Source organism: Chaetura pelagica, unplaced genomic scaffold, assembly GCF_000747805.2.
Source record: "Chaetura pelagica isolate M959 unplaced genomic scaffold, ChaPel_1.0 scaffold10, whole genome shotgun sequence".
In the NCBI taxonomy this organism is placed as follows: Eukaryota; Metazoa; Chordata; class Aves; order Apodiformes; family Apodidae; genus Chaetura; species Chaetura pelagica.
Window position 1 is genome coordinate 2,181,731 of NW_009952263.1, and position 20,900 is coordinate 2,202,630.

General features: G+C 42.3%; 1 protein-coding gene across 1 annotated transcript in view; it reads right to left on the reverse strand.

Moving 5' to 3' along the window:
* The window catches only part of CMTM7 (CKLF-like MARVEL transmembrane domain containing 7), an 11,675-nt gene extending 4,564 nt beyond the window's left edge, over positions 1 to 7,111 (reverse strand). Inside the window, exons 1-3 of the mRNA XM_010007618.1 lie at positions 7,054 to 7,111; positions 5,780 to 5,827; positions 4,800 to 4,945 (exon numbers count right to left, since the gene is read on the reverse strand). Of these exons, the coding sequence (XP_010005920.1) occupies positions 4,800 to 4,945; positions 5,780 to 5,827; positions 7,054 to 7,111 (252 nt within the window). The remainder of the gene's footprint in view (positions 1 to 4,799; positions 4,946 to 5,779; positions 5,828 to 7,053) is intronic.
* Between the last annotated feature and the right edge of the window lie 13,789 nt (positions 7,112 to 20,900).

The window sequence follows — 20,900 nt, forward strand, 5'->3', positions numbered from 1 at the left end:
GGAAAGAGCCAGCTGCTAGAAGGAAAGCAGCAGCTTCAGCCTCAAGAATCCAACCTGAAGAAGTCTCTATGTACAACACAAGAGATGTCAAACAGAGAAAAGGCATTGAATGCCTGGAGTGGCACCAGCAACTGAAGCATCTAAACCCCAGACTTTCAGAAGGAAATCACTGAGAGCTGTAAAAATGAAGGTGCCCATGAACACATCCACCTTTACATCCAGTTAGCAAGAGTTCTCACATGCAAAATAGGAGGATCTGGCTGCACCTGAGCAGCATTTGAGTTTTATCCTTCCTTTTTTACCATCTACAGAGGAAGAACATTAGCAGACTATAAGGTAATAGCATAGCAAATCATATAAACATTTTGAGGAATGGATTAATTCACCACATCCCAAACACAATAGTTATAAAGCTTTAATATGTTGACATTGTCACATAAAGCTATAAAGTATTATTGTACAACTTCCAGTTGCAGGCTTGCAAAGGACAAAAGCTCTATATTTTTTTAAAAATCTAAACCTACTTGTTTATTTTATTAACCTCACTGTCTCTACCAGCCTGGCTAGTCTAGGTGATAAAAATCTACAGAGGATATACTCCAATGCTTTCTTATTACAGACTTTGTCAATGCATGCTTTCAACCACTGTAATTTTTGGTCCATCCCAAATCAGCCAGAAGCAGTAATGATTCACATTTTAAATGTTTCTCCAAGACATCAAAAAACTGAGGAAGCCAGCACTTTGAGACTGGACACTCCTCTTCCAAGCTCCTAACCATCCTTTGCTGGAATAATTTCTTTCAGATTACAAGGTGAAAACAAACGACACCCAAACAACATACCTTAGATTCTTCTTTGCTGTAGTTTTAACTGAGTTTAACCTATCCAATTCTAAGCAGACAAGCTAAACATCCTCAAGTGTAATCAAAAGCTCTATACATACATAAGAACTTCACAAGCAGTTCACAAAAACTTGGTCACCTTGGCCCAACTCCATCCAAACGACCACATCAATGTTGCAACAGTGAGTCACCTCAAAAATATGTCTCTCATTGAGAAGTCAGACAGAAAAGTCAGTGCTCTGGGAGCCTTTCCCACACAAGTGGCTGGAATTTTGTTAGATCTGGTCCAGCTCCACTATTTTTACTGTGGTAGTCCAAGTAGTTGATATTAGCATTGTAAAGGTTGCTTAGTCCAAGCCAAGCTCCTGTGCTAGAGTAAGACTGCATCTCCTCCTACCTTTGAAACAGACGTGGGGTAGAGAAGACAGGACTTTGAGGTGCAGGGCTAGATCATGCTCAGTGCTTCTCAAGAATGGAGGTTGCATATGTCTTTGAAGATGATGGTATTGCCTAGTTGTTTTCTCCCCAGATACATTCCTGCCCTCTGGTTTGGGAGTGTAATGCCCTGGCAGCACCCTGCATATTCAGCACTTCTGTCTGTACCATGTCTGCTCTCCAGGTCTCACAGCTTAGCCTCTGGAGGAACCTAAATGCACAAGGGCTTGCATCTCGTGCATGGCAAAGCTTTCTGAAATGCTACATTTCTTAGAAGGCAATAAAGCAATGCTCTCCACAATTCAGCATTTAAGTATTTCTGGCCCAGTTTTTCAATTCTGAGATAATTTTAATAAAGCTTTGTCCAGTCTATGTCTACATACACCATGTCTACACTAAGCTGTGGATTCATGAGGGGCCATGGCCTTTGTCAGCTTCTCCTTCCCACCCTGATTTCACTCCCTGTCACTCACTGGCTCCTCCACTCCACATTGTGCTGACACACCCCAGTGTATGAAGCTGCAGAAAAGTGAATTCCTAATAAAAGCAAATAGCTTTCCTCTGCCTTTCACACAAGGCAGGGTGAGGTGAGCAAGGGAGTGTGAGGGAGAAGCTAGGACTCCAAGAGAAAGGATTGGAAGGTCTGAGCAGGCAGGATGGCAGCAGTCAGTAACCATGCTAACTCAGACTGCTGCAGAACATCCATCTCAGCTCCTTGGATCTTCATGTCAGCTAAGTGAAGAGTTGTCTGATTTAGCTATTGAATGACTTGAACAGTCAGAAGGAGATCAGTGGGATATTTACCCTCTAATCTAAGAGAGCACTTGAAGTGATTCAAGACACACAACTGTTGTTTTAATGAGAAAATAAAAAAACAAATTTAATTAGATTTCACTCTATAGGAAGACTCAACAAGAATTCACAACAAGCATTAATCTTGCTCTTGGGTAAAAATGGGATGAGGCCAAAACTTCTTTAACCACCAAAGGCTAAAAGGGGTCTCCTTTATTCAGGTGCCTTCACAATCAGTTCTCAGTTTCAAGTACACTGTACAAATCAAGAAGGAAGGGCTAATTCATAGAAATATTAAATCTGCCTATTGGCTCATTTCATGCTTGAACCATTATCTTTTCCAACTTTTTAACAGTGTAAGAAGGATAAGAAGGACTAGATCCTTGAAGTATAACCACCATCCAAAGAACAAGATACACTTGTAAATAAACCTTAGTTTAAACCAGACCTAGTTCTTTCAACTTCACAGAAGCATAACAGTATTTTCTATTTTTTTCCTCAGTGTAGAAGATACAATGATTTGAGAAGCAGGATAAAGAAGAATGTGAACTATCCAAGGACAGGATCAGGAAATTAATCTGAGATGTTCTATTCCTTAGAAATAAAAAGATAAAAGGTACCAACCATGCAATGAAGAAGCTGCTCAACTCCTAAGAAAAAGGTAAACTTGTGGATTTGAAGAAACATGCTTTAATTTCAGGTGCACTTCAAAATTAAAACAAAAAATAATAATAAAGATTCTCCCTTTGATTTTAGATGTGCCTCAGCACAAAGGTAGGAAGAAATCACTGTGAGGCAAGTGATCTCACAACATGGGATCTACATGCAGTTTCTAAAGAGGGTTCCCTGATGGGAGGCCCTGTCTCACAGGACAGGTGCAAAGGGGCCCGTTTCAACAACGTTATACAAAGCTACACCATGTCTGCCACACTGTACTGCCTGCATGGCTGGCAGGTACAGTCAGAGTTTAAAACTCACCCGTTGAAGAAGAGTACTAACAAATGTAGGAAATGGAGCCACATAATATTACTTGTCCTTTAAAAGTGACAAATACCAAAGTTCCTTCACCAAATATGGGTTTATCATGATATACTGGGTGATGACTGTATTTTTTTTTCCCTCTGCAATTCCTGTTGCCAGCAAACCTGAAATTGAGTAATAAAATGATTGATATGTAACTGTCTGGGATATAGTTCAATGTATATCTTAGAAGTCAGTTTCTGGCACCAAGAGATAAATGAATGGCAAAGAAATTGTACAAGTCAATTGTAGAAATCGAATGTACAAGTGTTCTTTTTGCATCTGTGCTCAGGGGAGCAGGTTAATACATCTTGAAAATAAAAACTAAAGGCACAAAAAGAATTAGGGCACTGTCATTTCCATTTCAATATAGCATTTTGCAGATTGTGAGAGTAGCAGAGATGCAGCACATAGCCAGCAAGCCAGTCAGACCAGACAAACAGGTCAAATGGTGATCAGACTCATTTGAAGATTTCCATGTGCTCCACCAAACGTATCCAGACTTCAGAGCTGTTACACAAAAGGGGCAGGGGACACACAGCAGGACACTACTGGGTAAGTCCTTTCTGGTTTTTGAAAAGCAAAGCAAAGAACATATGCATCAATCAATTCCAAGGAGGGATTTTTGGATTTAAAAAAAGTTCTGTGTTTACTCTGTTTCAAAGAAGTTGATCAGCTTAAACTAACCCACTTCTTGACCTCCCATTGGACCAGATACTTGAAGTGAGTCATGAAGCGTGTTTAGGAACCCTGGTATGTATCAAGGACTATCTCACAGTGAAGACTACCAGAGCCAAAGGCAGTCAGCAAGTGCCAGGAGGCACTCAACACCCTACCAGGCAAAACAGATATCATGAAAGAGAGATGGTAAGAGTCTGCATTCTCTTCTCTATTTTGAGCTAGAGGTGAGGCAACCGCACCCTTTGCAACACGCCTGTGGAAAATGTTAGCTCTTGAATAGCACTGACATAAGCTCCCAAGCCTAAACTCCATTCTGATTTGAAGTGAGCACAGTTCTACCAAAAATGAAACATAATTTGCTCTTTCCTGATATGGTTTCCCTTCATAAGCCAATCCATGGCCACCGAAAAAGGGTGAAAAAGCTCAGACCTTTCAAGGATGTTAATGGGAGGTGGGACATGGGCAGGAAGATCTGATCTTCTCATCAAAGATGGGCCAGCTGCTTAGCTGCTGTTGCCTCTAAGTGATGAAAGCAATGCTCAGGACCCTTTTTCTCCTGTGCTATGACACAATTTGCTCAATGTGCCAGCCATGGGCCAAGCTAACCAGCCTCATTCAGGTGTGGGGGGAGAGAGAGAAGCTGCAGCAGCACAGTGCATGTCCCAGCCACGCAGGAACTGCAAGGTGTGATCCCGTTATGTGCTTAGTGCTCACAGCAAGGATCACCAAATCAGAGAATGGTTGAGGTTGGAAGGGGCCTCTGGTGATCATCTTGGCCAGCCTCCCTCCCTACTCAAGCAGGGACACTTAGACCTCCTTGCCCAGGACCATGTCCCAGACTGGGATGGAGACTCCACAACCTCTCTAGGCAAATTCTGTCAGTGTTTGACCACTCTCACAGTGAAAAAAAGCATTGTCTAATGTTCAGATTGACTTTCATGGGCCCATTGCCTCTTCTCCTGTCACTGGACACCACTGAGGAGACTCCAGGCTCCCTGTTCTTTGGTCCCTCCTGTCAGGTACTTATACCTGTTGGTGTGCTTCGCTGAACCTTCTTCCAGTATGAACAGTCCCAGCTCCCTCAACCTCTTCTCGCGTGAAGCATGTTTGAGAACCATCATTATCATTGTTGATCTGTGCTGGACTCACTCCAGTAAGTTCATGTCTCTCTTTCACTGGGAAGCCAAGAACTGCACACAACACTACAGATGAGGCCTCCTTTCTGCCAAGCAGAGGGGAAGGATCTTGACCTGCTGGCAACACTCTTACTAATGCAGCCCAGTATGCTGTTGGCCTTCTTTTCCACAAGAGTGCATTGCTGCTTCATGGTCAGCTTCTTGTCCACTAAGATTACAGTAAACTACATCTACCACTCTCCCCTCATCCACCAAGCTACCTCATTACAGAAGGCAATAAAGGCTTTTATTGTTCCTTTTTAAAATTCTACTGCTTTTCTCCCTGTTTCTTCTTTTTCCTGACAAGGAACAAACAGCTTGAATCCAATGGTCATTGATTACATTCAATTAAAAAAAAAAAAAAAAGGAAAATGCGTATCAAGATTACAAGGAAGTCAATCTTCCACTGCTTCTTAAAGAGAGGAATCATTCATTTGTATTATGAAGAGTGTATATAGAGGAGGAGGATACAACTTCCAGTTACTCCAAAGGCAAAGGCACACTGGAGAAAAGGTCTATGACATTAAGCCCAGAAGCCATTGTACTACCAACCTCAGATGGTTTCAATTCCACCGAACTCCCTGCACTTGGTCTTGGCTTGCTGTAGCCCTCTAGATGTAGTTAGATTACAGAGGAAGAGCAGCTCTAAACATTCTAGCTTCAGAGGAGTGGACTGGATACGATGCTGGGACCAAGAACAAATCAGCACCACATTCCTCAGCCTCCCTGGTGGACAGACCCTCCTGTGGTTCCCAGTCCTGTTGTCAGACACATTTGCCACCATGAAACTGCCCAAGAGCTGCCCACATCTGAAGACTAATAGGCTGGACTCACCTTGAATAACACAATCATGCTGGAGTGTGTCAGCAAAGATGGAAGAACCTGGAACAAGCCAAGTTCAACGCAATTTAATAGAGAATCAGCAGCTCCCAGGAAGGGGCAGGCAGAAGAGATTACAGATGCAATCTTCCTCACTAGTGCCCTGAGGGTAACAAAGGAACCATCACCTAAGAAAAGACTTGTTTTGACCTCCATGCACCCATGGGCTAGCTGGCACCACTAAGCATTTTCTGATAATATTGGTAGAAGACTGTAGTTTGTCTGACCACAGAACAATTTTATTACCTGGGAATCAATCTGTGTAAGTGCTTTGTATCATCTTTTTCTGCAGTCCTTCTTTAATGGATGTAATAAATAAAGCTCTGGCTTTATTACCAATACTTAATTATTTTCTAAAATTTGGAGAGAACTAAATTTTCTTTAGACACAGTTACCTGCACAAACGTAAATTCAGCATGATTTCCAATATTGTCAAGAACCTAGGAAAGCCTAAGGTTCTGAGCATTAGAGACATATTTCCACAAACACTGACACAAGGGAGGAACTGAATGTCACTGGCTCTTGAATTCTGACCCCAGTTTTGTAACCATCTCACTGTCTGAACCTCAGTAAATCATGTATTTTGCTGCTTCAGCTGCCCCATTTGCCAATGATGGCTAATAAAGACTTCACATGCATTGTGCCAAAGGTTTTGACCTTCATAACTCTTTAAGAGACATAAAATAAGACAAAAAAAGTTGAGCACTGCTAACGAGATCAAGGTGACTGTTTTCCTTTATAGTGTAAATGAGAACAGATGCTCACCAAAAAAACCAACAACAACCCCTTCAGAAAAAAATCACAACAAAACCAAATCAAGAGTCAACAGGTTACAGATGTAACAGACAAGCATGGATGAAAATATGTGTGAGAATTACCCTAAAACATCCAAGGAGGGAGCCACAGAATACGTAAAACAGTAGGAAATAGATGGTCTTTGGGGAGTTGCTTTCTGGTTGGTTTGTTGCTATTGAGCAAGATGAATAAAAATTGAGAGTTCTAGCTCACTGTGAAATGGGAATTATTATTTATTTCCTGACTGTCATTTACATACTTAAAATACACTTTGTTATCGTGTGTCACCAAAAAAACCCCATCATGCACAAGACATTGCAAATAAACCGTTTCCTTACTGGAAGAGCAATCTTGAATGCTAAGGCTACGTTAGTATTCATCCATTCCTGACTGTTACCATTCCTGACTGTTCTGTACCACCCATCATCACTCGCCTGTATCCAGCTGTTCCTTCCCAATGCTATCAATGGCTGTGGAGCAAGGGTTACCCATCCCCAGGGTGCCTGTGCAGCACCCGTGCAGTGTGTGGCTGGATCTGCCTCCCCAGCAGCTCCCACCTACAGTGCTGCGCTTTGCATTTGTGGTTAGAACACTCTTGATAACCCATCAGTCTTTCAGCTGCTGCTGAGCAGTGCTTGCACAGCAGCAAGGCTTGCTTTCTCTCTTCTTCTCCCCACCCCAAAGCAAGCAGGCTTGCAGGTGGGCGAGACATTGGGAAGGCACACAGGCAGGACAGCTGGCTCCAAATGACCACAGGTTTATTCCAGACCATCTGATGTTGTGTTCAGTGATAAAATCTCGCAAAACAAAGGTATAAGGGGAAACATTAAAGGCTATGGCATTTGTCTTCCCAAGCAACCACTGCATATGCTGAGGTCCTGCTTTCCAGGAAGTGGCCAAGCACCTGCCTGCCCATGGGGAGTAGTGAAGGAATTCCTCTTCTTGCTTTGCTTTTGTGTACAGCTTTTGCTTTCCCTATAAAACTCTCATTATCTTCATCCAGGCATCTTTTGGCCTTCCTTCTGTTTTCTCACTATCCTGCAGGAGAGAGAACTGAGTGAGAGGTTGGTGGGTGTCTGGCTGCTGGCTGGGGTTAACCTGCTGCAGATCACCTGCTCCTTCCCTGGGACTTCTGGCTGCTGCCATAGTACAAAGAAGTATATGAAAAATATTCACTGCAGAAAGGAACTGGATGGGGTTTTTGCAAATCCCAAGATGATATCCTGAACTGACAAACTGAAACTGCTGTCTTACTGTGTAACTTTTCACTACAGAGAATATTGGGTTTTTTCTATACAGAAGATGTAAAGTGCTAGGTAAACTGCAGGGAAGAAAGATAATGTCAGTAAGAAGCAAAATTGCCTCAAGCCCAGTTCTAGAGAAACAATATAACTCTTACCTCAAAGTTCTACCATGATACTGTGACACATACATTGTCAAGTACATTCTACCCAGCACTGCATTACCTTTTCATTGAACTGTTTTGCCACGCCATGTACAACCACATTCTTGCTTTTCTCAGAATATTTTCTTATCTTTCTTGACTGTACTCTCCTCTGCTACACTCTCCCATAGGAAGTTGTGCTATGACTTTTTGTCTCAGTGTTCCCTTTTCTTTTTCTGCACTTCATTCCCCTTTCCTCTTCTTCCCCCTACATTACACTTGACCTTTCTTGTCCTTCGTATCTCTCATTCTCTCCCATCCAAATTTTCCTCCATAGATGTGAATGCACCACAATTCCCTCTTTTAATGTCTCCTATCTATCTTCCCCATTCCCTTGCATTAGGATAGGCATTGCAATTAACTACCTAAAAACTAGCATCAGTTGGGGAAAAAGGTCAGGGGACAGTACTCAGCATAGTTTTCTACTTGAACAAAGATTGCAGGCAGCAGCTCTGGTTTATTTGTCTCCATTTCATAGTTGGCAACACCTGAAAGTGTTTTTCCTTTCCATTTTTCTCTCTTCAATTTAAGTCCCTAGAAGACCAAAACAGGTTTCCCCTCACCTCCCCCTTGGATGCTGTAAAACAGCACTGAGAGGAGAGCTTCTCCATTGTGGTTCCTGGAGCACTGATAAATCCTTGTACTGCTTTAACATCTCTCCTTCTGAATCTGAAAAGAGGATGAGCCTGAGAACTATCAGTTAAATTGATAAAAACTGGTTGATCTCCACTCTCTTAAAACTTACTCAAGTTCTAGTGCAAGCAAAAGTATAGAAACTGTCCATCTACAGATTTGGAGCAAGGGATAGCACTGACCCATATTCAGTTTAATGACAGCCTTTCAAAAGAAAAAAAAATAATCTAATAAGAGCTAAATGCTTTTTGTATTTGAACAAAAATGTCAAAGTTTCCAGCTTGTGACACCAGCCAAGATAGTAAGTGGAATTTTCCATCTCTAAGCAAGCCAATCAGGATAGCCATGCCCTGGAGAAATACCACTGACCACAGCTGTACATTTCCAAATGTTTGCCCTCAACACAGTGAAGCAACACCCATGTATTATTAAGTATATATTTCTGGATAGAATGAAACAAATTTTTTTTTAACAGCTTCCCAAAACAGAAAGATGAGCAAAACGCAGGCCAAGGTTACAACTGTAGTTGATGCAAGGCTGGTTCAGCTAATTTAAGCAACAGTGTTGACTTGCTGTAATCGGGACTTCCTTCTTCCCAGGCTGTGCTGGAAATGTGAGCTGTAACAGCCAAACCCCTACTAGAAAAAGAAGATGAAAAACCCAGTCCATTTAAAACTTCACTAATGACAGCTGAAATCAGCTGCCTTCAAGTGCATGGTGCTGTGAAGCAGTCAGTCTTTGGTTGCACAATAATCTCTCAGCCCCTGTGTCTGGGTAGATTTCCTTCTTGTCTGGCTGCTTTGCTAAAATAAGGAGGTTGCCTGGCCTATCTTGTGCACCAGCATCCACAGGCTATAAAAACAGTGGGAGGGTGAGAAAAGGCGAAATAATCTTATTCGGACCTTCTGTGACTCAGTAAAAGGACAATTCTAAGTACAAGCAAGTGGTATCCTTATCTATTAGTGACAAGTTATCTATCTGCTCAGACACAGGCCTCAGTGGTAGAAAGGGATGTGGGGTAATCACAGAACCAGCATGTGAATGACATTATTCAAGAGCCCTTGTTAAAGGTTGTTAGCCATGATCATTCCAAGGGCAATTCTTTATAATGACTAGCTACAATTAAGTCCTGCCTACCACTGATCACAGTGTGTGCAATCCTTCGGTCCTACCACTGCCAGTGTAACTGGCTCCCTGCCTCAAACTCCACAGCCGCCTGCATCACCAGTGCACCACACTGAAAGACATCACACAATCCTGTATGTTATTAACTTAAAGCTGAGGACTTCACAGTTATATGGCAAAGCATATACTATATTCTCATCAGGCAGAGCACTAATTTAAAAAACAACAAACCCAAACAACACAAGTTTCTTACCAACAGCAATCTCATAATTTTATTTCTTTTCTCTCCAATTAAGAGATTTGCTTTAAAATTCAACTTAAATTTTAAACATTTCAACTATAAAAGCATTATCAGTAAGTTTTTCCAATCTACATAAAAGATGCCCACACAACATTCCAAATAGTGCAGCAATGTAAGTGATGATTGAGTAAGAATACACAAGTGCCATATTCAAGTCACAAACAATTCCCAAAACATAGAAAACTCATTGCAAAACAATATTAATGGTACAGCTGATTTTTAGCTTGTCTGCAAAGGACAGGAACAGAATTTTAAATTCAGCAAATTCCCTAGCAGGATTTTAACTCTAGGATACACAGCTACTTTAACTCTCAAAGAGGTGCTCCTGTCTTCCTAGGCACCTGCAATGACTGAAGGTACTACACACAAGGTGCTTCCAAGGCAAGAAAAAGAGAGGGACTGGAAGGAAAAGAGAACTGTAAGCCAACAAAAGTGGGTTTAGTAGAACCTAAAAATTAAGAGGTCTGAGCTGTCTTGAGACAGAGTGGAAGAAAAGTGGTTCTTGATGGCAGAAAACCAATCAAACAATGATGTACAGGAATATACGTGCTTGTGGAGGTACAAGGGCACCTAAGGTATGTAAACATTGCTGGAGAACTTTGTCTTTTGAGGCTGTTGGTGCAAAAGCAGCAACAGAGTTCAAACATGGGTCTGGAGAGGGAGCCCTCCTTGGGGGCAGGAGATTGCCCACTTCACCTGCCATACACCTTTTACATACAACTTTTAGTTGGCTGGGAAGATCATCTCCCTGTAGGAGAAAGGCACCTCTGACACCACAACTCTCAACCGTTCTCAGCATATATTGTTTGGGTTGTCTGTATTGTTTGCCATTTAATAATCAATAAGTCCAATACTGTCAGTAATATACAATACAGAAAGTGCTTAATCCTTACTGTGAGCTATAGAGCTCTTGTACATAAAGTTCATGGCTGTCTAAAAATGGATATACCAACCATGCATGGCAATACCACCTACAAAGACGGAGCCCACGTTGGCTGACCAGCCAAGCCTGGCTCAGACAGGCTGGCTGCTTGAAGCCCAGGGTACACAGTGTTTATTATTAACAAATACCCACAAACTCTACACAGCAGGCTGCAAAGTTTCCCCCTTGACCGGGATATCCAACACATACCTAACAGCATACAGGTACTTTAAACTCAAATAGAAACATAAAATGCAAAGCCAGTACCTCATGGCAACAATCTAGTAAGCTATCAAACTAGATTAGTGAAAAATAAAAAGCATATGCAGTCTCATCTTCCTGAAAGCAGTCACTGAGATAAGGAATACCTTGCAGACTGCTCAGTGAAGTCTCAGTGCCTCTGCCTGCTAAGCCTCAGCCAGCAATCTGTTCATCACTTGCCCTTACAGATGCTGCTTACAACACAACCCATTCTTGTTGTCTGAGGCATTTATTGCTTGACTGATTCAAATCTTCAGTTAACACCTGTCATATCTCTGCCTGCCCCAGAGAACACCAGACTGACACCTGGCAATCTCACAGACAGCAGCTGAAAAGTTCATATCTGTCATCTCCAGCAAAGGCTTCATTAGCCAGGGCAACGCATCCTTGAGCAAGGTCCCTTGAATAAGAGGGGGATTTGTTGACATCACCAAAGTCCACGTTGTTAGCTGTGCTGGCATATCAGAATTTGTATCAGGAAAAGAACAGGTGAGAGTTCCTGAAAATGCTAACATCATGACATTTTCCAGACCAGCTGGCATCATCACAACCTGCTGGATCAGACCAGGCCTTAAGCACACAAAAGAACAACCTTTCCTAAGTGCAAACACTTGAGGCTCGGCAAGGTGCCAGAGAAGGGAAGGGCGATGAAGGAGTGTGTGTGGGGAGGAAATGAGAAGAGATGAGAATCCCCAGGGGCAGCTGACAGCCTTCGGTGACTGCCTGGAGACTGGCAGGCCTCTCAAACACGCCGGGACAGCACCCTTGTGTCTCTGCTAGGAACCTTCACTCCAGCAATGTACAACAGGCCCAGTTAGCCAGCAGGTGACAAGCAGTAAAAGGGGGACCGTGTTTTTCCCAACCAGTTGAGAGAGCTATTTAAGTGGCCTTCCCAGAGTGCAACGACAGACTTGCAGGGAAGTATGCTAAGTCTTCCTGTAGCTCTGCAGCTGCTGCTGCTCACCTCAGGTTAACAACAGACTTCTCCCCCAACAGGCAGTACTTGTTTCTTGAACCCACTACGGCATTTTAAAAGAATCTCACAACACTATAGCATTTTAAAAATACCAACAAAACAAACACGAACAAACAAACCACCAAAAATATTTTAATAAAATTCCCCCTTGAAGCAGCTTCTCAGTCTTGTTATTATCACGTTTCCATTTTCCTTGAGGGAAGCTGGGAGCAGGAGAAGAAGCCCTTGGTGTGGCAGCTGCTGCTATTGTTGCAAGAACAGCAGCCCAAATTGCTCTGGCTTTGAAAGCAGCAGTCACCTGGCTTTGACTGGTCAGACACATCTGTCCTCACCAGGACACTCATTACATTCTGAGCATCCCAGGGCAGGGAGTTGTTCCAGCCATGATGCTCCCTGAAGAATCCGACTTACGCAAAAAAGAGGAAGCCGACGGGTGGGCAAGAGCAAATCACAGCAATTTTAAGAGTTTGGTCTCTCTGTACACAATGCAGCCTCTTCTGGCTGCTGTATACTTGACACCTCACCACAAAACAGGAGGACAAGGCCACAGCACACATGGTGTGACAACAGAACAAGGCAGAGACAATGTGGCCGCAGCACTGAGCAAATGCCTCCCAAGGACTCCCCAGGGAGGGCAGCAGAGGAAATACTTACTCATAGTAAGCAAACACTGTCTGGCTTTGAGGGACAATAGTCCATCACCCCAGTAATGCAGAGCAGGTACCCAACAGAGCCTCACAGTCAGGTGTACAGCACTCACAGCTTTACTGGATCACAATGAGCCACAATAAATTGTTTCAGCACCTACAGCCCTGGAACCCTGTGAAGGATGCTTGGCAAGATGTTCTTTACCATTTATAGGCTCCGAGCTGATGGAGATCTCAGTTGGAAAGAACTGAGCCCCTGTTTTCTGTTCCTCTGTGGCAGGAGAGGATGATGTTCAAGGGAACACCATGTGCAAAGGTAGGGAAGAGAGGGAATACACTGCATTTGCACTTCTTAAAGGAAAGTCACAGAGCAGTAGGAATCCATGTTTTTCACCACATCTTATTATCCATGGACACCATGTACACTTGATTAAGATTTTAAATGACATTTGCAAATCTAATTTCCTGTAAAACAAATGTGCCAGGAAACCACTGCCAATACTTCACTCTGCTCTTTCAAGCATACTAAACACGTTTCAGGTGATGTGGTAAGTTTCTAGGCTTCATTTCCTTTTTTTTTTGTTTCAGAAAATGTCTTCGCTAACCCTCCTTCAGCCACCTCTATACAAAGAGCACTACATGCATTCAGGTTGCTAATTAATGTATTGCAACAAATCCTACTAAATGGGTCAAATGACTAATGAAAAGGAGCTCCAACTTTGTGTTTTTAGGAAGCTTCTTTTAGGATAGAAATAAAACATTCACTGACACATTCAGAACAGAGATTCCCTAGTGTCTAACAATGACTATTATTGCCTTTTTTACAAAACTTAACATACTGGAGTTCATTTTTTTTGGCTTTCTAGAGCAGTTCCAACAACAGAAAAATTACTAGTTGTTTTTTTGCTGAAAAAGATAGAAATGAAAACAGATGATATAAAATCTTCCTCTGCCCAAGACAGAAAGAAAAAGTTCTACATTCTCAGCTTGTGGTCTGAACCACATGGAACAACTTCAGGCTTATGCAGTTCCTGCCCTTATATGCCAGACACTTGCTCTTGCTGAGAGTAATCTCTGTGGCTGCACTGTTCTCTAAAAAGCCCTACAGAAAAAAGAAAACCAAAGGAGAGCTGAAGGAAAGCTACATCAGTTCCTTGGCTGAGTTTACTGTGTAACCTTGTGTACAGCAGCATCACTGCAGCTGAGAATGGCTGCATGGAGGTGAGACAGAAAGGGAAAATTCCTTAAACTTGTGTTGCTTGGGAAGTTTCGTCTCAACAAATAAAACTCTGTCAGCCAGCCACACCACCAAGCATTCCTTGGTTAACATACAGAGAACACACTGTTTGCTCCCAGCTCTTACACAAATACCTGGGCAGAAATTATAAAATGGCCTCCCAGAGCAGAGGCATGGAAAAAATACAACTGGCCAAGCCAGCCTGACTCAGTGATCTCAGAGTAGAAATAAGACATCCTAGACCTATTGGTTTTAATTACTAGGCTGGGACATTCCTCACTCAGGTGCTCCTGCTTACTTTGGAGCCACCTAGGACTTAGTTTTTTTTCCTTTCTTTGCCCAGCATGCCAAGAAAGGCCCTTTTGCTGCAGCTTCCAGCAGTACAACAAAAATAATTAGCAGCAACAACATACAGCTCTGACCTTGGCCTCAAAAGAAAAACTTAGCTGCTAAAAAAACATGTTCCATTTCTTGTTGCTTTACTAGTAGTTTATCACATAGTTGCAGGCTGAAGAAACCTGCACATTCTTGGGCTTAATTTTCCTCAATTAATTTATTTGTAAATATAAAATGCCTCCTGTATGCATCAAAATAAGACTTTTTGTATAATATGTCATGACATCACTGACAGCTATTACAGTATGTGTCATGTTCTCTCTTACCAGACAGATGAAAAGTCAAGCAGAAGACAGAGCAGTTTGAATCTCAGCTTTACAGGTTAGCATCCAACAATTTTCACCAAGCTTGTTACTTCTGGCCATTATTTTCCTTTGGAAGAACTACAGACAGATGACAGTAGGGAAAAGTTTAATGTACAGTCTTCACAGGACCCAGAAACAGGCTCACAATGTCAGTGTCTCTGCATATTACCAGAATCCCTCTCACCTGCCTGAGCAGCACTATTACCATACAGGCAAAGTCATACATCACTGACAATGCTGCAAAGAATTAGATATTTTAATTCAATCACTTCCATGAGGCTCACGATCAAATTAGAAGATTGAGTGGCTCTCAAATAATTTCAAGCATAATTTGCTTTTGTGAATTTCCTTTTCTTGTATGAATGCATTTGATTAGGAATTACTTTCTTCCAATAATAGATTTTGCTTTCTTTTAACACTTTAACTTCTGAATTTAGGTCCCCAGTAAATTTGTCCAGTACTACCCAACACATTCAGAAGTTGATCTTGACTCCAGCAACCTAACTACCAAATGTATTCTAGTTTCCAGCATTAGTCATATTCTCTTGAATGCTATTACTGAACTGTATGGTGGTACACAAATAAGCCAGAGAGGTTTCACTATATTTGAAGTTACTCAGAATTACAGATTGTCTTGTTTCCCATTCACACGTCAGGTACATAACTGCTTTTGTCAAGACACACTTTGCAAATTTTGTCAAGACACACAGAAAAGCTTTAACTATCACCTTGCCATTTTTAAAAGATTAAAATGGTGGTGTTAAGTCACCTTTTATTTAGTTTATCCTTTTCCACCTTGCAACTGTTGACAGATTCTTTCCTCAGCCTTGAGAAAACAATGTTGGTTTTCTTCTTTTCTGTCTGATGAAACTGTTCTTTCAGATTGAGCTGAAAGAGTCAGCACTGTTTTTAGCTTAAAGCATCCTGTATACCAAGGCTGTGCTTAGAGTGCCAGAACCGTTGTCTGATCAGTAACAACAGCATTATTGTGGGAGCAATCGCCTTCAATCTGAACTGTCCTTAAATCTGAAAGAGATGAAAGAAAGGCTACCTCTGCACCTCTCAGAGTCCAGAAGCAACAAACAGTTCAAGAACAGGTTGAGAAACCTGAGAGACCTACACAAGGATGTGCTGCTCCATGACGGGTCTCTTCTGCACATGAGATCTGAACACTTCTTCCTCGCTTCAGCTGGTCCTGGTCACATTTTTGCAAATCTCTGCATCAGACACTTTGCACAGGTGATACAATCACAGCCATTCCCACCAGCCAACAGCCTAAAATGGTATGATATCTAAATAGGCTCCACTGTCAAGCATGGGCTGTGTTGAAAGCAAGACCTGGTTCAATACAGTGTTTGTGGCATCCTCCAGATTTCAGCTGTAAAAACCCAAAAGGCTCATTAAGGCTCCACAAGAAATTCAGCCAAATCAGAATTTCAATCTATGAACACTGCCTCCTGAGCCACCTTGGTGACAATCAATATAGATGCAAATTCATAGCTCTGTCTCTAATGGCACAGGATGCCTCAAAGTCTTCCAAGAGTCCATCTGCTGAGAATGCTCCAAGCTAAGTTACATAGGTTCCTAGACAGTCTTACAATAAAACAAGCCAGCAGTAGCATGGACACAGAACAAATGTGTTTTGAACAAATTAGCACAGTTACTGTGGTGTACTGAAGCCTGCCATGAGTGATGATTTTGCCAAGCTGGCTCAAATCCAGTTAATTAGCTTCTCTGGTATAAAAGTATGTTGTGCACACTGATACACACACACTCACACACTTAGTACATTGCTACTGCAGAACCTAGGTAGGGACAATGTGGGGTCCTGCATGTATCCCATGAATATTGCAAAGAAAAGGAAGGAAGAAGGACGAGGGAAGAAGAAGGACGAGGGCTGCTACTGCAGAACCTAGGTAGGCACAATGTGGGGTCCTGCATGTATTCCATGAATATTGCAAAGAAAGGAAGAAGGAGGGAGGAAGAGGGAAGAAGCTGTGTTAATCACTATTGAGTTGAACCAGCTGAAGTCAGTCAGATGTTGTAGATGCTGATGTAATTTACTAGAATTATCTCATACACATATACATACAATCAGTTGGGATTTTTTTAACTTGCAACTACTGCAAACAGCCCTTAACTTTGCAGCAAATAATGAAAAGTTTCCTTCCTGTTCTCTCTCATACCATTTACTTCTTGGTAAAAGGGATTGAGGAAGGAAGAGAAAACAGAAACAGTAATGTTCCCTTTTCATAATCACAACCATTCAGAGGCCCAGTACAAAATTTAGTGTGATATATGTCTACGCCCAAGACCTTTGTCCTCTGCTTCTCCTTCTTAGTCCCACCTGACATATTAACACTAATGCAGGAATGTTCACAGATTTAGCATCAAGAATTCTTTCCAAAGAAGGACACTGCAAACACCTCTTACTAGAAGAACTGAATGCAAATGGATCCATAGATACAATGGAAATACTGTCCAAGAAGAGATCAAGGATGACCATGAAAATACTTAGCTCTCTGTATTTTATTTGGTGCAGGAGTTAACCTAGCACTAACCTACTAACCTATCCTGGTTATTTCTACACACTGCAGCACAAACGTTTGAGTTTTTTAGGGAAGGGAAGAAGAAGGACGAGGGAAGAAGAAGGACGAGGGAAGAAGAAGGACGAGGGAAGAAGAAGGACGAGGGAAGAAGAAGGACGAGGGAAGAAGAAGGACGAGGGAAGAAGAAGGACGAGGGAAGAAGAAGGACGAGGGAAGAAGAAGGACGAGGGAAGAAGAAGGACGAGGGAAGAAGAAGGACGAGGGAAGAAGAAGGACGAGGGAAGAAGAAGGACGAGGGAAGAAGAAGGACGAGGGAAGAAGAAGGACGAGGGAAGAAGAAGGACGAGGGAAGAAGAAGGACGAGGGAAGAAGAAGGACGAGGGAAGAAGAAGGACGAGGGAAGAAGAAGGACGAGGGAAGAAGAAGGACGAGGGAAGAAGAAGGACGAGGGAAGAAGAAGGACGAGGGAAGAAGAAGGACGAGGGAAGAAGAAGGACGAGGGAAGAAGAAGGACGAGGGAAGAAGAAGGACGAGGGAAGAAGAAGGACGAGGGAAGAAGAAGGACGAGGGAAGAAGCTGTGTTAATCACTATTGAGTTGAACTAGCTGAAGTCAGTCAGATGTTGTAGATGCTTCATAACCTCCTGTTAATGACAGCATCGTTTCAGACTGGATTTTGAAAATGGAGCCCCCCACTAGCATTAGGAATATTCATGCATGAAAAACAGCTTTCAAACTGTCTTACAGTCACAGAAAACACACAAGTCACAAAACTATGTTTTCTTCATTTTATTTTCTAAATATTTACAAACCATTCCCTACGCATTAGAAAGTTGGGAAGTCAATGTATAAAATGCATTACCCTTTCAAAGCTATAATCACTCTGTAAGGTTAAAGAAATTCTCTAGCAAAAAAGCAAAGGAATTTCTGTAGGTTTACAGGTGAGAAACATGTTTTTGACTTTCTAATTTCATTCTGTGCTGCACACCACAGCACCCAGAATTCGAAGAGAAAGCACTGCTAACATGTAGACAGTAGCAACAATTCAGTAATCATCAGATTGCTGCACAATCTCTTCATCTTGACCATGACTGAAAAGTTTTAGTCCTTGTGTTACAATTTTTCTCACAGAATAACAGCTCTAAAACTATCATCTAGTTCCTTTGTCTAATTTCCATAGTTTACTGATGTAATTTACTAGAATTATCTCATACACATATACATACAATCAGTTGGGATTTTTTTAACTTGCAACTACTGCAAACAGCCCTTAACTTTGCAGCAAATAATGAAAAGTTTCCTTCCTGTTCTCTCTCATACCATTTACTTCTTGGTAAAAGGGATTGAGGAAGGAAGAGAAAACAGAAACAGTAATGTTCCCTTTTCATAATCACAACCATTCAGAGGCCCAGTACAAAATTTAGTGTGATATATGTCTAAGCCCAAGACCTTTGTCCTCTGCTTCTCCTTCTTAGTCCCACCTGACATATTAACACTAATGCAGGAATGTTCACAGATTGAGCATCAAGAATTCTTTCCAAAGAAGGACACTGCAAACACTTCTTACTAGAAGAACTGAATGCAAATGGATCCATAGATACAATGGAAATACTGTCCAAGAAGAGATCAAGGATGACCATGAAAATACTTAGCTCTCTGGATTTTATTTGGTGCAGGAGTTAACCTAGCACTAACCTACTAACCTATCCTGGTTATTTCTACACACTGCAGCACAAACGTTTGAGTTTTTTAGGGAACTGTTTGAGAAGACGACACTATTGTGATACCATATTAAAATAAGTTTTTTTGCCCAAAGGTCCTTGGATACCTGAGGTAACTTTTACTGATGTTATTTACAGCCAAGTTGGAAAGCAGAAAAATATAAGAAGGTGAAGTTGAAAGAGCTTCGTTTACATTTAACTTCTGTTAAAATCACTGCAGAAAACCACCAGCTTAAATTCTGATGAACTTGATATTGAGCAGCATTGATTAAATATTTAAGTAGATGAAGTACTACATAAAATGACATAGGTTTACATACATTACACAAAAATATGTAAAGCATACACACACTTTACATGTGCACCAAAACTGAGATTTCAGCACAAAGAAGCACGCACACCTGTGCTAGCTGTAAGAGTCACACATCATAATTGTAGTGACACCACAGCCAGGTGGAGAGCGAGAGGACTGGGTATTTCTAGTCCATAAAAGGAACTGTTCTTGCCACAGCAGTGGAAGCAAAAGGATAAACAGACTTCTAGCTAATTAGCAAAGCACAAGTCTATACTGTTTTAGGACTACAGGTTCATTTGCAATGTAGGCACATGCTCAAAACAGTGTCATTTCTCTATTGAGAAGATACTCCAGATCCATGTGATGGTTTGGGAACAGCCCAAGCCAAGAGTGGAGGCAGCAGACAACTGTTTGTATTCCTACTGAACAGAATTCTTAGTAAGGGGCAACTCTAAGGTCTCACAAGTGCAGTACAAGCACTCAGCAGGCATAGGTAGCCATGCCCAGTCACATTCAATTAAGTCTCTTAGTACTGATGCTCAGTTCTAAAGGCAGCCGATGGCTACTAATGAACTGGAGGAACTGGGTGTCTTCTAAATAGAAACTTTAGGATCTGATATTACTCCACTGTAACAAAGAACAAAACTATTCCTAATTTCTAATATCAATTTAGGACTCTGTAGAGGCTAGGAACTTATAGAAAGTTTAAAAAAATTACTAGACAAATAAATGCAGGGGAGAGGGGGAAAGGCATTGGAAATTACCAAAAATGAAGGCAACAGCTCCACCATAAAGTGTTGTCAAGGTAAAATTTTTTGCAGGATGAAGCTATATGTGAAGAGGTATTGCTACATGTTGTCTTCCATGCTCTTTCTGAGCCATCTGTGACAATTCACTGCCATTACTGGAATTAAGCTGACAAATCACTCCATGAACTAAGAATAATTATGTGCCACAGAAATAAAAAAATAGCTTATCCATCTGTTTTTCCTCTCTGTGTCAGGATGGAGCAACATTTCTTGCTCTGAGCCAAGCGAAGGCACCAGTTCTGCCCCTGGCAGCTCTCTTGCTATCCACTTCTTCTCAGCTTCTGCTTTTCAGCCACACACCTCCCAGCTCCCTCCCTGGGACACGGGGGCACTGCCTGGAGGTCTGGCAGCCCGGGCACGGAGCCGGGGGGGGCAGCAGCCTCAGCCCTGGTGCCCACCCCTCCGAGCCCACCGCTGGCCCTGCTCTCTCCCGAAAACTCACCCGTGCTAAGGAATGAGGTGCCCCAGTGGGGCCTGGCGTGCCTTCCCATCGCGATGTTACAGCGTTACTAATGGAAATAAGCTGCTAATACTGCTCGTTGAGCCAGCACGTTAACACCAGGGAGCCAGCGGGGCCACCCCGCGCCCGCACACGACGAGACGCGTCCCTCCCTCAGGCAGAGGCAGAGGGAGACCACTCAGAGACCCAGCCCGCCGCCCA